The sequence below is a fragment of the Falco cherrug genome, chromosome 4, assembly GCF_023634085.1.
Source record: "Falco cherrug isolate bFalChe1 chromosome 4, bFalChe1.pri, whole genome shotgun sequence".
In the NCBI taxonomy this organism is placed as follows: domain Eukaryota; kingdom Metazoa; phylum Chordata; class Aves; order Falconiformes; family Falconidae; genus Falco; species Falco cherrug.
This window is the reverse complement of record NC_073700.1, coordinates 108,361,334-108,373,540: the sequence shown is the minus strand read 5'-3', so window position 1 is coordinate 108,373,540 and position 12,207 is coordinate 108,361,334. Positions and strand designations below refer to the sequence as shown.

General features: G+C 42.0%; 1 protein-coding gene across 1 annotated transcript in view; it reads left to right on the top strand.

The window, feature by feature from the left end:
• Positions 1–11,462, top strand: part of PLEKHA8 (pleckstrin homology domain containing A8) — a 32,047-nt gene extending 20,585 nt beyond the window's left edge. Inside the window, exons 10-14 of the mRNA XM_055708847.1 lie at positions 501–559; positions 1,856–1,986; positions 2,480–2,550; positions 4,679–4,740; positions 5,672–11,462. Coding sequence (XP_055564822.1) covers positions 501–559; positions 1,856–1,986; positions 2,480–2,550; positions 4,679–4,740; positions 5,672–5,869 — 521 coding nt within the window. The 3' untranslated portion in view covers positions 5,870–11,462. The remainder of the gene's footprint in view (positions 1–500; positions 560–1,855; positions 1,987–2,479; positions 2,551–4,678; positions 4,741–5,671) is intronic.
• The last annotated feature ends 745 nt before the right edge of the window (positions 11,463–12,207 follow it).

The following is a 12,207-nucleotide window of genomic DNA, read 5'->3' as shown; positions in this document are numbered from 1 at the left end:
TAGAAACAGCCTCTATCAACAGAATCAAATTGACTGGTCCCAGAAGATGTTTCTTACTCTTCTGCTTTATCCGCTTGCATTTAGATGGAACCCATGTATAAGCTGTCTGGAAATCTATAGGTCTATCTGAAACAGCCATTTCTTTCCCTGAAAAGAGCCGTGTGGCTGCCTTACACATCCCACATGGCTGACAGCATACCAGCAGCTGTACTATCTATTTGATTTTTCTAGACTTCTGTCTCCAGCTAGTGCAGCCCTCACCTGCATGGCCCCTGCATCCGACAGTGCATCCACATCCCAGATCGGTGTATTTTCACACTTGTACCGACTGGGGTGGATTGGTTCAACACCAAAGAAAGATTTAGATTTGTGTTATTATTGTAGTATTCTCCTGCCATTTAGAAGGGTTGTTAAGAGACTAGATGAAATGAATTGTTACTTAGACATGAGAACTGGAAAATTTTAAAATACGGTGGTGTGTTTTGTTTTTTTTTTTCTAGACAAGCTGGGACCAACTGTTTTTGCTCCTGTTAAAATGGATTTTGTAGGTAACATCAAGGTAACAGCTTATTCCTAGCACTGTTTTTTATTTGTTTGTTTTAAAGAAAATACCTATTTTAGGCACTAAAGCTCAAGAATTTTTGTTGTAGGAGTCAATACTGAAAGGCTAATTAATATTTGATAATGTTATCATCTGTCAGATCACAGTCTCTCAGAATGCTGAAATGCCCCTAATTCTGTCCTTACAGGACCCGCATTTAATAAATCCAGTTGTCGTGTGCAAACTTAAGAAATACTTGACTGACTGCCAAGTAAAATATCTGTTACACCTAATGAATATGACTGATTCTGAGCTGAATAGGTTGTAAGTCATGACGTGATGATAGCAATATTGACTTTAGATTGTAAAATAAATGGAGGGAGAGGAAGATCCCTTTCACTCAATGAAATCAAAGGAAGTTAACATGTTAAGAAGCAGCTTCTCAGCAGGCCAGGGCAAACCCCACAGCCTCAGTTCTTGTTCTGGAAGTTCTTCCAGCTGCACGTCTGGAAAGGTTTGAAGTGCTGCTTGTGAAACAAGATGTATTCGTAGCGAGGCTTTTCATAGCTTTTCTTTCAAAAAAAAAAACCAACAAAAACAAAAACATACCTTCTGAGTATATGACAAGAAACATTGCATACATTCAGATTTGTTTGGTGCAAAGTAACTCAGGTTTTTGCTTATCTTACTGAAGGTAATCACTGAAAGACTGAAAACAGCAGGAGAGAAGAGTGCTACTTAAAAAACTGAAACCTTGTATATTTATTGTCAAGTGATAGGCAACTACTCCTTTAATATAGAAGAAGACTCTTGTTTATCTGCCCCTTAGATATTTTCTCTCTTTGTTTCTGTGAGGAGTTGTGTATAACAAACTTGGGAATAAATTAAAAAGCTTAAGCATGCCGATGACGGCTGAGTGTCATTGAGACTTCGCAGTTTAGCAGTGGTCAGAAGGTAATCTGCTTGTACTTGAAGCTTGGGGCAAATAGGACTTTCCTTAGAGAGCAGGTTGAATTAACTCCTTTCCACCAGTGTGGAGGATGCCATTTGAACCTCAAGCATTTTGTCAGACAGAAATGGTAGGTTCCATGTAAATCTTTGACGTGCTGTTGTTGGGTTTTTTTTGTTTTTTTGGTTTTTGGGGTTTTTTTTGCTTGCGTTAGCTAGACAGCTAGCCATGGGGAACGTGTGACGTGGCTGGGGATCTGTGGTACCCCTTTGCAGGGAAGAGTCCTGGTAAATACCTGGTATTTATAGGACAGGTCATTGTTTGGTCTTAAAACCCTAAAGATTCGCCTCTTGTTTTTTCACCAGAAAATAAACCAGAAATTTATAACCAACAAAGAAGAGTTTGATACCCTTCAGAAGATAGTGCTCCATGAAGTGAATGCAGGTGTAGCACAAGTTAGAAACTCTGCTACGGAGGCTCTGCTGTGGCTGAAAAGGTAACGACCTTGTATCTATTGCACGGTGAATTGCTGAGGTGCAAGGAGGGACCTTTCGCCAGCGCAAGCTGATGTACGTGGAGCAAACTGGTTACTTTCCACAGGCTCCATCAATGCAGACTGGCTGGTTTCAAGAGTCATGAGTTGTCTGTGTTTGTATCATTGCAACTTTGCCAAAAGACTTGAAAAAGCAATTGCAGGCAACCTGTTTTTCCATAAAAATGAAGTTACAGCGAACATCACTGGGCCAGAACATCAGGCAGGTGATTTTGGGTTGCAGCAGAAATGTTTTACAAGTAAAGTGTTTTTCCTTGGGCTGGAAGAGAGGCTGGAGGAGGTGGATGCATTTTTTTTATTCAGATTGAAAACAGCACCGTAATTCTGAGTTTTATTGCACTTCTGAGCTGTACTGCAAATCTAGGAGCTTTGTTGTACTTTGGGTTACCTTGTTATAAACATGGTTTCTTTTTATTTCATGGGTTCATCCTGACAGAGGCTTAAAGTTCTTGAAAGGTTTTTTGACAGAAGTGAAGAACGGGGAAAAGAATATCCAGACAGCTCTGAGTAAGTGCTGGTTGCTTTATTCTTCATGTGCTTCTTAATTTACAGTCTTGGCTATTTTTCTCGTCCTTTAGAACCTGTGTTTTCTTTTCTTCAGTGACTAATCATGCAAGTAATCTCCAAGACATAACTTTTTCGAAAACTGCAGTTTTTTAAAATGACTGCCTCTTGGCAGGTTACTAGATGTCTGGTCAATGTTGATTTACTAGCAGATAAAGATTCCTTTAAGGGCTTACTTCTAGCAGGGGAGACAGTCGTATCTTAGGGAAAAAAGTACTTTGTTTTGTTCCTTTTTCTCTCCTGGTTTGCAGTGAGAGTGCTCCCAAATATATAGCTGCTGGTTTTTTAGTGCCTTGTGAGACTGGCCATCACTCTTTGAAATCACCTCTTTGCCAGTATGGCTGTGTCAATTATCAGGGGATTTGTAACAGAGAAGAAGGATTTCGTTTCCAAATAAGACAATTTCTGACACTTACTGAGTCAGGCTAGTGCCTAAGCAAGTAGAAAATAACATACCAACCCCGCTTAGACTTGACTTGGTTATTCACGAGTAAAACTGTCTCTATATGCATGCAGTCTAATGTTACGATAATCCTTTACAACAGCTTTCCCCCACCCCTTTAAAAAAAAAACCCACCACCATATAGGATTAGTAAAAAGAACTAGTACACCGAAGTGTGTAAGCAGCACTTGGAAGTGGGACTGTAAATACACTGCTGCTAGATGTGGATGTTAAACACCATGGAAAGTCAAGGCGCGTACCTGACCTTCTGAGGCCCTGAAATACCACTTGAATTGCTCTCTGTCTGCAATGGAACCATGCTGCTGATTATTTTTTTTCTCATTTCTTCCTTCCTTTTCTCCCCCCAAAGCTCTTCTGTATCTGTATCACCATTGCAGCATTGGTTTACTGTTTCTTATTCAGGGGTCACTGTGCTATTTGAATGTTCTCTTTCTACAACCTCAAATGTCAAGCTAAGGAAATGAAAATGAAAAATGGAGTATCTACCAGCTCTTACGATCTTTTGAGGAACAAACGACTTTCTAGAGGGATTTGTCTTTGCTTGGATTTAAATCCCAAGTAAACTTTTCACCTTCTGGTGTTTTTAATGCCCCCTATATTTGCTGACAAGGCAGAGAATAGACTTGTCAGTCCTGTTTGGAACACAATACTCTCTTCTTCCTTATGTCATTGCTTTTATTACTGTATGGTTTTCTCATAGATTCTCACTTCTACTGTAAAGATAGAAAAGCTGCGTTCCCCAGTCGTTAGGCTGATAGATGAGGAGTACTTCATGTTACAGAAAAACTCGTGGCTGTGTTTTTCTGACTTTTTACACTCTTCCAGTAATAACTGCCTGTGATCTTTTGAGTAAATATCCTAAAGCAGCGAAATTTAGAGGTTCTCCTTCTTCAAGGTTAACAGCGTAGGGAAAGTACAATAAAATGTCAGATACTTAACAAGTCAACTGAAGGAAAGGATATGAAATGGAGGCTGTGACAAACTAAGACTGGGAAAATACGGCTCAAAGATGTTTGGCTTTGTATATAGAAAGCTTTGTATATGAAAGTGGAGCTGTCTAGGAACATAACAAGGGCCTTCATCAAAGTCTACGCTCAGGGGCACTCACAAGAGAGATCCCGAGGATTATTTTAATAAAGGTCTGTTGCTTTCTGTTCCAATGATCCTTAAAACTTGGCCCTCGGATGTAAAGAAGGAGTTCTTGGTTAATACCGGAGCTAACCACCTCGACTGAGGCTGGCTAACAGCTTGCAGGATTGTTTCACCCTGGGTAATATTTTCTCAGACTTGCACTGAGCTGAGAGCTGTGAAGCACAGCTAGTCAAACGAAAATTACTTTTGCCCTCCTGTCTGTTGGAACGCTCACTTGCTGTGGATGAGTTGAAGGAGATTTGACAGCAGAGCTGAGACCCCAGTGCAGAAATCCCAATCTGTCAGCTCCTTTCAGTCATAACTTCAGTGCACAGAACCAGCCATGATGTGTATCCAGTGGCAAGAATATATCCTTAAACAGTCATTTCTAAGCTCTGAGTTCTCCTGGTGATGCAAATGTAAAACTGCCGTACATCTATCTCTTGATTATTTTTTTAAATTTTTTTTTCCTTTAAGACAATGCTTATGGAAAGACATTACGGCAGCACCATGGCTGGGTTGTCCGCGGAGTCTTTGCGGTGAGTATTTATCTTGGTTGCTGATAGAGCTGGGGGGTCTTGTTCATGTGATCTTATCTTGTACATAATTAATAAACTATGTTAAAATTCGAAGCATTGCAATGAATAGATTCCTTTGTTAGCCTTTATTTTCGAGGTGAGGGTTGTGGTGATCGCTTAGTATTGGGCTTTCAGGGTGGAACCGGCTTTCTGGAGCCCAAACAAGACAGAGTATGCTTGCATGCGCATGTTTTCATGATGTGTTTTTTCAGCATAATCTTGCGGGGCTATTAAAGGAAGAAATGAGAGTTTAAGTTTGCTTTTTTGAGGATCGATCTGTCTTCGAATAGGAGCATTCAGGAAGGCGTAGTGCAGGATGTGTCAGGGAGCTGAAGCGGAGGATGCTGGCGGAGGATGGAAAATGATTTATTTTTTTGTCCAGTCTGGCAGCTCCCCCTCGTGCCTGTCGCTGGAAATTATCACTGTAATTATAAAAGGAAAAAGGAAAGCCTCACCCCCCTGAGTCGTGACAGAGCATTGGACAGGGAGAAACAGAAATGTTGGGGAGAGCTTTCTAAAGTGTTTTGAGAATGGCGCTTCGGTGCTGAAGTGTGTGACGCTGGGTTAGGAGCTCCCCTAACAAACTGAAATTTGTTTGGGGTTTGTATTTAATTAATTTCTAATGTATGCTGAATATTTGTGCAAAATACGGTGTACAAGCACTTTGTAAAAATCAGGCTTCTCTGAAGATGCCTTAAACTGGGGATCTACACGGATAATAAAAATAAAATGTTAAGCCTCCCTCCCAGTTAAAAATCTCAACCTATGCATATACCCATTAAAGACATTAAAGCTATGCGATCTAAGTAAACCTAAGGGTTTTTTGTGGCATTAGTTGGGTTTCTTCTCCTGTTCTGTTTTGCAAATCTAAAAGCTTTGGTTCCTCTCCCAGTTAGCTTTAAGGGCAGCTCCAACATACGAAGACTTTGTGGCGGCTCTGTCTGTAGAGGAGTGCGATCCTCAGGAAGAAACATTTTACAAAGGAATGCAGAGGGACCTCAACATTTACCTACCAGCCATGGAAAAGCAGCTAAATATCTTGGACACTCTCTATGAAGTACATGGTTTGGAGTCAGATGAGGTGGTATGACTACAGCAAGACCGCATCTAAAACTTCAGGGACTGTGTCTGTTAACAAAGATTTCTTTCGTTTTGGGTTTTTTGGACATCGTTTCTGTTCATTGTATCTTTTCAGGTGGGAAGGGTGTTGTGAGTGTTTTTGGGGCAGGGTATGTATGTGGGGGTTTTTATGCTTGTTTTATGTTTAAATGCAGAGGTACTGTTTCTCTTTGGGTCATAACTATGTCCACGATGAATGTTTTTGACTGTTTATCTCCTGCCTGTGCACTTCCTCTTCTCTTCACCTCATAAACGTAACAGAGCAGGATTTGGCCTTTGCTCCCGTACCTTTGGAGAGAGCTGTGCCTGCAGCGGAGCCGCTGGGACATCAGCGCGGTGCCCAGCTGGGTGCTGCCGGCTCTGGCTCTCCTGTGCCCTGTGCCTGCTCCCTGCGAGGCTGTAGGAGGACAAAGGTAGTAAAAGTTACTATTACCTTGGTAGCAGAAGAGAAGAGAAGCTAAATGCCAGCTTATAAGGTACGCAGGGAGTTTGTCCCTTAATTTGGGGTGAAGCTTTTTAATGCAGCACCTCCCCAGATAGTACAGAGATCTTCACCGCAGGCACGTGGTGGTCTGAGCTTCCCCAGGAGCCAGTCTTTGAAACTGGGCGTCGTGTTCCCTGACCAGCTCCCAGTTTGTGCCACTATTCTCCCTATGAGCTCCTGCCAGTGGACCACCAGAAATTTGCTGGCACAGGCTGGCAGAGCCCAGCTACTTTCCACAGTGCTTTACAGAAGCAATCGGAGATTATGTCCATCATCCTGGTTTTGATGGGTTTTTCTATTTTGAGCTTCGGGTTTTCTTAAATCAGATTCACACAGAAATGTAACGTTTGCTTTTCAATGGAATACAGCTAGTACTTTTTAATAAGCAGATATGATTAAAATGCTTCCTAGGCTGCCACTATGGACAGAGACTTCATGGGAGTAGACATGAAATGCGTGAAGTGTAGGGGAAGCTAGAATGTGTCACACGCCATTACACATCGGGCCAGTTATAAATTTTACAATCTGAAATGATGTACAAGTGACTGGAAATTAAGAAAGTAAAATTTGCCCTTTTTCCCGTTTTGCTGACACAGCTAAAAATGTGCTCCTTAACATGGCTCATATTGAAAATAATAAAGTCCTTTTAGCCAGTGGTGTGGTTAAGGACAAAATTCCTAGTTGTGTTGATGGCTGGAAGGCTGCCTGTGAGTCACGGACTGCCCATGCAAGGCATCAGCAGGTCTCTCAGCGGTGACCTAGGGCTTTAGATGGCTTTGTGCAGAGAGTTGAGTTTAACTCGTGCAGGAGGAGAGAAGACTGTGCTAATGAGGTATTTTAGAATTAGTAAATCTTCATAATCACAGGAGAAGTCGGTGTTGCCATGTTCAGAGGAGAAGCACTGGCTTTTGCTAGGCTAAAAGCCATGCTGTCAGTAGCGTGAATGTACTGCAGACCTGCTGCCCTGCATCGCTCTGGCGGGAGCCTCTCCGCACCCCAAATACTCGATCCTTCCTAAAGAGCCTAGCATTGTGAGCTTTAAGAAGAGCATATGATGCTTGAAGAACAGACCAAACATCACACTTGGTGTGTAAAGCAAGATACTAGGAGTCTGGTAAGGCATTTAAACAGCGTGGCTTCCTTGTTCCTGTCATCTTTTCTGAGCTGTGCCTGTCTGTAGTTCTTACATACTCCAGGAGGAATCGGAAGGATGTGGGGGGTTTGGGTTTTTTGATTTTCTTAATTTAAGTAGTATATATTTATGTTTGAGTACAAAGTCACAACTTTTGACCAAAGCTCCATTCAACTATCTCGCTACTCACAGCGCTAAAAACAAAGCAGAGAGCCTTTTGGGATTTGGCTGTCTGCTTCTTCTAAACATGAGTGCAGAGAAGTTACACGTGTAGTAGAACAGCCAGCTCTCCACCCTGTGCAGTTTCCTCAAGATTTTCAGCTATTATGTGGGAAACCACTGTAATAGTTTTTAGCTGAGTGCGCTGGGAAGGTAACGGAGACCACATTTCCACAAAACACAGCTGGTGTAGGGGAGAGCAGGAAGAGATTCCTCTTCGCTGGAAATTAACTGTCAGATCATGATGAAAATTTACTTCCCTTTTTGCTCTAGGTTTTTCCAGTAGGAGGAAAGCGTATTCAGTACTTAAAGTCTTGGATGTTATTTTTGGATATTTTGGTTGGTTGGTTTGGTTTTTTAACTAGCAGGAGAACCACTAGTTTGTTAGTAGGGCATCAGACCCAGTGTTTGATGCAAAAAAATTAGGAGGCTTTATTTCGTAGTCAGAGAAATAGCTTCATTGGACCATTAGCTTCGGCAATTACTAACTTCTACCATTCTTCTGACAAGAGTGGTCCACATTGTGTACCCTCTAATCAGCGTGGCATTCTGCCTCAGAGCAAGCTTTCTCGTCTTGCTGTTCTGGGTGAAGTTGGTCTTTCTGAACTCTGGAACTGGTGCTTGAGAATGTTCTTAGGAGACCGTGGCTTCAGGACAACCCCGTGTGCTTGTTGTTAAACAGGGGGCTTGTACGGAAGGAACTGAGCGAGGGCTCCTTGCCTTCGAAACTTGTCCTCACCATGCACTGCTTTTGCAGAGCGCTGAGCACTTCGAAGTCTTACGAATGCGATCTTTCCAGTCAAACCGCCACTGGGATAGAAACCCGTGCAGCATGCTGCAGAGCTGAAATCCAAGTTATACCTCTAAGGATGCAACAGACCAGATGACCAAGTGGAAGCAGATACACTGCTAGACAATTGACCGCTTCCTTTTCCTGTGATGTCAGTTTGGCAGACAGAGAGGATTGCTTTTGATTTGAATAATTGTAGAGAAAAAACAACTTAACTTTTGGCCTTCAAATTTAGAATTGGAGAGAAGGTCGGTGTTTTCCGTTTGATTTGATTGGTTAGGGTTAGTTTGTTTTTTTAATTTGATGGCTGACATTTATGAGCAACTGCTCTGCGTACGGATAGAGGTCCTCGTGACTCTCAGATGATAGCACCCTTGCTCTGTGTAATTTACATGAACTGCTTTGGTTTCTTGAACCGCACCAGTCCAAAGTTTTGTGTCCCTTTCCTTTAGAAATGCTTTCGGCTGTTTCCTTCAATGTCTGACAGTTGCATATTCTCAGGGATTTTACGTAGCCATGGCAAAAGAAGAGTCATCGCAGCCTTACCCTAGGGTAAGGGGATTAAGGCTGCTTTTTGTGAAACCGGTACGGCTGTGTGTAGAACTGATACAGCATGACACTGACAGTGTCTATCCAGCGTGCATCCTTGCTGAGACATGGTAAATCCCAAAGCAATCTGATAGAAGTGTTATCTAGTACTGAATGATGGCAGTCAGCATCTTGGAATAGAGATCGTACACACATCTTTGCTCTAACGCCAACGGCACTATATTACAGAGCTCTCAATTTCAGTCGAGTTCTGCTTAGCAATGGGAGGCTTTTATTTATTTTATTTATTTTGTTGTTTGTTTTTTTTTTTAAACTGTGTTCTGGAGCCCCCTCTGCTATTTTAAGACACCATACTCAGTTGCAGATGGAAGTTCTGTGATGCTACAATTGTAGAATATGAACTGAATACTCAAGTGCTTTAGTGTTTACGCTAAACATCCCACCTAGACGCTGTTGTAATATGGATCTCCCTTTAACAGATGCACTTAAAGTTAAGGGGCATATAGCTTCACTTACAATCTTGCATCATCTGGATTTTTTTAGAGCTGTTTGAAAAGTGTCACTTGGTTGGCTGGATGTATAAAAAATATGCCCAAAATGTGCTCCAGTTGTTTGCAGCGTGCTTTGGCAAACAGGTGTGGAACATTATAGAAATCAGCGTTAACTATGTCTGTATGCTGGACCTTCTGAACCTTTCTTTTCATTAGCACTTAAGCTTTTGTGAAAAACTTTAGGGAACCTCGAACTGCCTTTTAGGCACCAGAGAAGATAATTAGCGCATTCCTACCTGCCTCTCTTTCCCTCTTCCCCAACCTGGTCCCACCTCTTCCTTTCCTCCCATTGTCCTCTGCTTTGCTACCAGAGCTGTCGCTGCCAAGTCTCAGCATCCCTCCACAAGGGAACAAAGCAGGAGCTTTTGTAAGCGATATAAATGTAAACTTGGGAAATGAGACCTAAATTCCTTGGCAGGCAACCAAACATACAGTCAGGTGGAGAATGTGCTGCTTTTCTCTGAGGTTTCTCCCCTGTTTGACATAATTTTGCCAGGAAAACCACACCACTTTGAACTTCTAATTTCACCGATGAAATTTAAATTGGGACACTTGAGCCTTGGCAGTTCTATCTCTTACAAGTGAAAGCACAGGGAATTTTTTTTATTTATGTAATGGACTTATTTCTTTTCACTTGCCTGCATAGTGCAGATAAGAAAACAAAAAGAGAATGGTGGGAATGACTGAATTCAAGCCTCTCTGCTACCTTCTGTAGCCCCTTGGTGACCAAACCCTGTAAAGTACCACATGCTTCAAGCAATATATAATCACTGTCATGCAGAAGGGGTATCATAGTGCACTTGCTCGCTCTGAGCACACACAGGCAGTGGTTGATCCTACTCACAGTTCACACGAGGATTTAAGCCCTTGCTTTGAAGTTAGAACACAGGCATATGCTTCACTTAAACCCACGTGCCCACTGGCATGCAGTTCTTCAAAAATGTGGTCTCTGACTGTCATTTTTAATATCCCTTTCTTGGTATAGATTTTCACCCCTCATACTCCAGATGTGTTAGAGGTAGATTTTTTTTTTTAAAATATATGAAACTTCCTTGGTTTCATATCCAGATTTCTGCTTAACGCTAAGTTTGTGAACTTTATTTTGCATTGCAGCATTCAAGGGGTCCAAAACTTAATTTCTTTAATTAAAGCCATCTTGAAAGTTTGAGATTTATGTCTACTTGAAGCTAAACAAGTAAATTGCATTCCAGGATACAGTGACTAAACTGAAAACCAAAGCAGCTTGCTTTTGTAGTTTCCTTTTTTATTTTCTTTTCTCAAGGCAATTTTGGGCATGTGTTTTATCAGTCAAGCTGAGCTTACTACAAGCCTTATTTATACATACATACTGAAATACACTTAAAGATGAAGAGAAGGTATATTGCCTCACACTTTAAATTTACTTAATTCTAAGGGCTTGCTCATGCCCCAAAAATCACCTCTTCCAGTGTAAGCATTGCATAAATTGTGCTGTCATAAGCAGTTCAGTCTGAAATACTTTGAAGTTTCCAGTCTGCGTCATCTCTCAAACCATACCCCTCTCTCTTCTTTTGGAGCATTAAGACCTTTGTCAGATTTTTATATTATTTCATTATAATAAACTTATTTTAAATAAGCATGTTCTAAAATCTCACTTTCTCCTTGCATGGATTTTGTTTCTTTTACTACAGCAGAGGGCTTAAAGTGCTCTTCAGGACCGCATCTGTTCTAGGCGCTGTGTGAACAGTCAAAACCAGTATGTTTCTGGTTGACAGAAACAACCTGTATGTATCTTTGTATGAAGAATGTTAACACACATAGAGCCTGTTTAGATCATGAGAATAAAAGCTGTGTCTGGCATGTGGTTGTGGGTGCTTGGCCGGTGTAAATAGGTGATGACTAGTTATAAAAGGTACCTGGCACTGGGAGAGGAATTTGTATTTTAAAATTGCATGTGGTGTTTGTCCTTCTTTTGCCTGGTCTTGAATCTCTTCCTTAGAGATTTCAAGAACTTCAGAAACTCCTGTGTGGTTGTCTTGAGATGCAGATGAAGACCAGTGCTCCTTAATTAATGTGGGTGTTAACACATCCCTTTATTCCCCCTTTCTCCCTCCATATAAACACAGCATGGACCTGAGAGCAGATCTATGAAACTATTATTTCACTCTAGCAAGGGCAAGTCCCTCCATTAAATGGCAGCAATCCAGATGGATATATGTGAAGATCTGTGAAGTGGAGGAGGCATTTTCCTAGCTGGAGAAAAGTAGATGAGACTGAGCCCCTGCCTGTGCCTGGGCAGGGGGGAGGACGCGTGCATCCTGATGCAGCAACAGCAGCACTGCTCAGCTAGAGCTGGCTCTCTCCTGTGGGATACGGGGGACTGAACCCTTCTTGTTGCAGTAAGCCCCAAAGCATCAGCTCTGTCAAGGCCGAGCGTTGCATTTGCTTCAGCAAGGGCTGAGCGCCGGCAGGAGCGCCAGACTCTGCATGCCTCAGTCTCACCTGCTGGGGCTGAGCTGATGGATAGCTGGCACCTTGGCGAGGGATGAGTAGTTTAGAAGGCTATCCAGGGCAGAGATCTTCCACTGATCCAGGGTTTCATTCA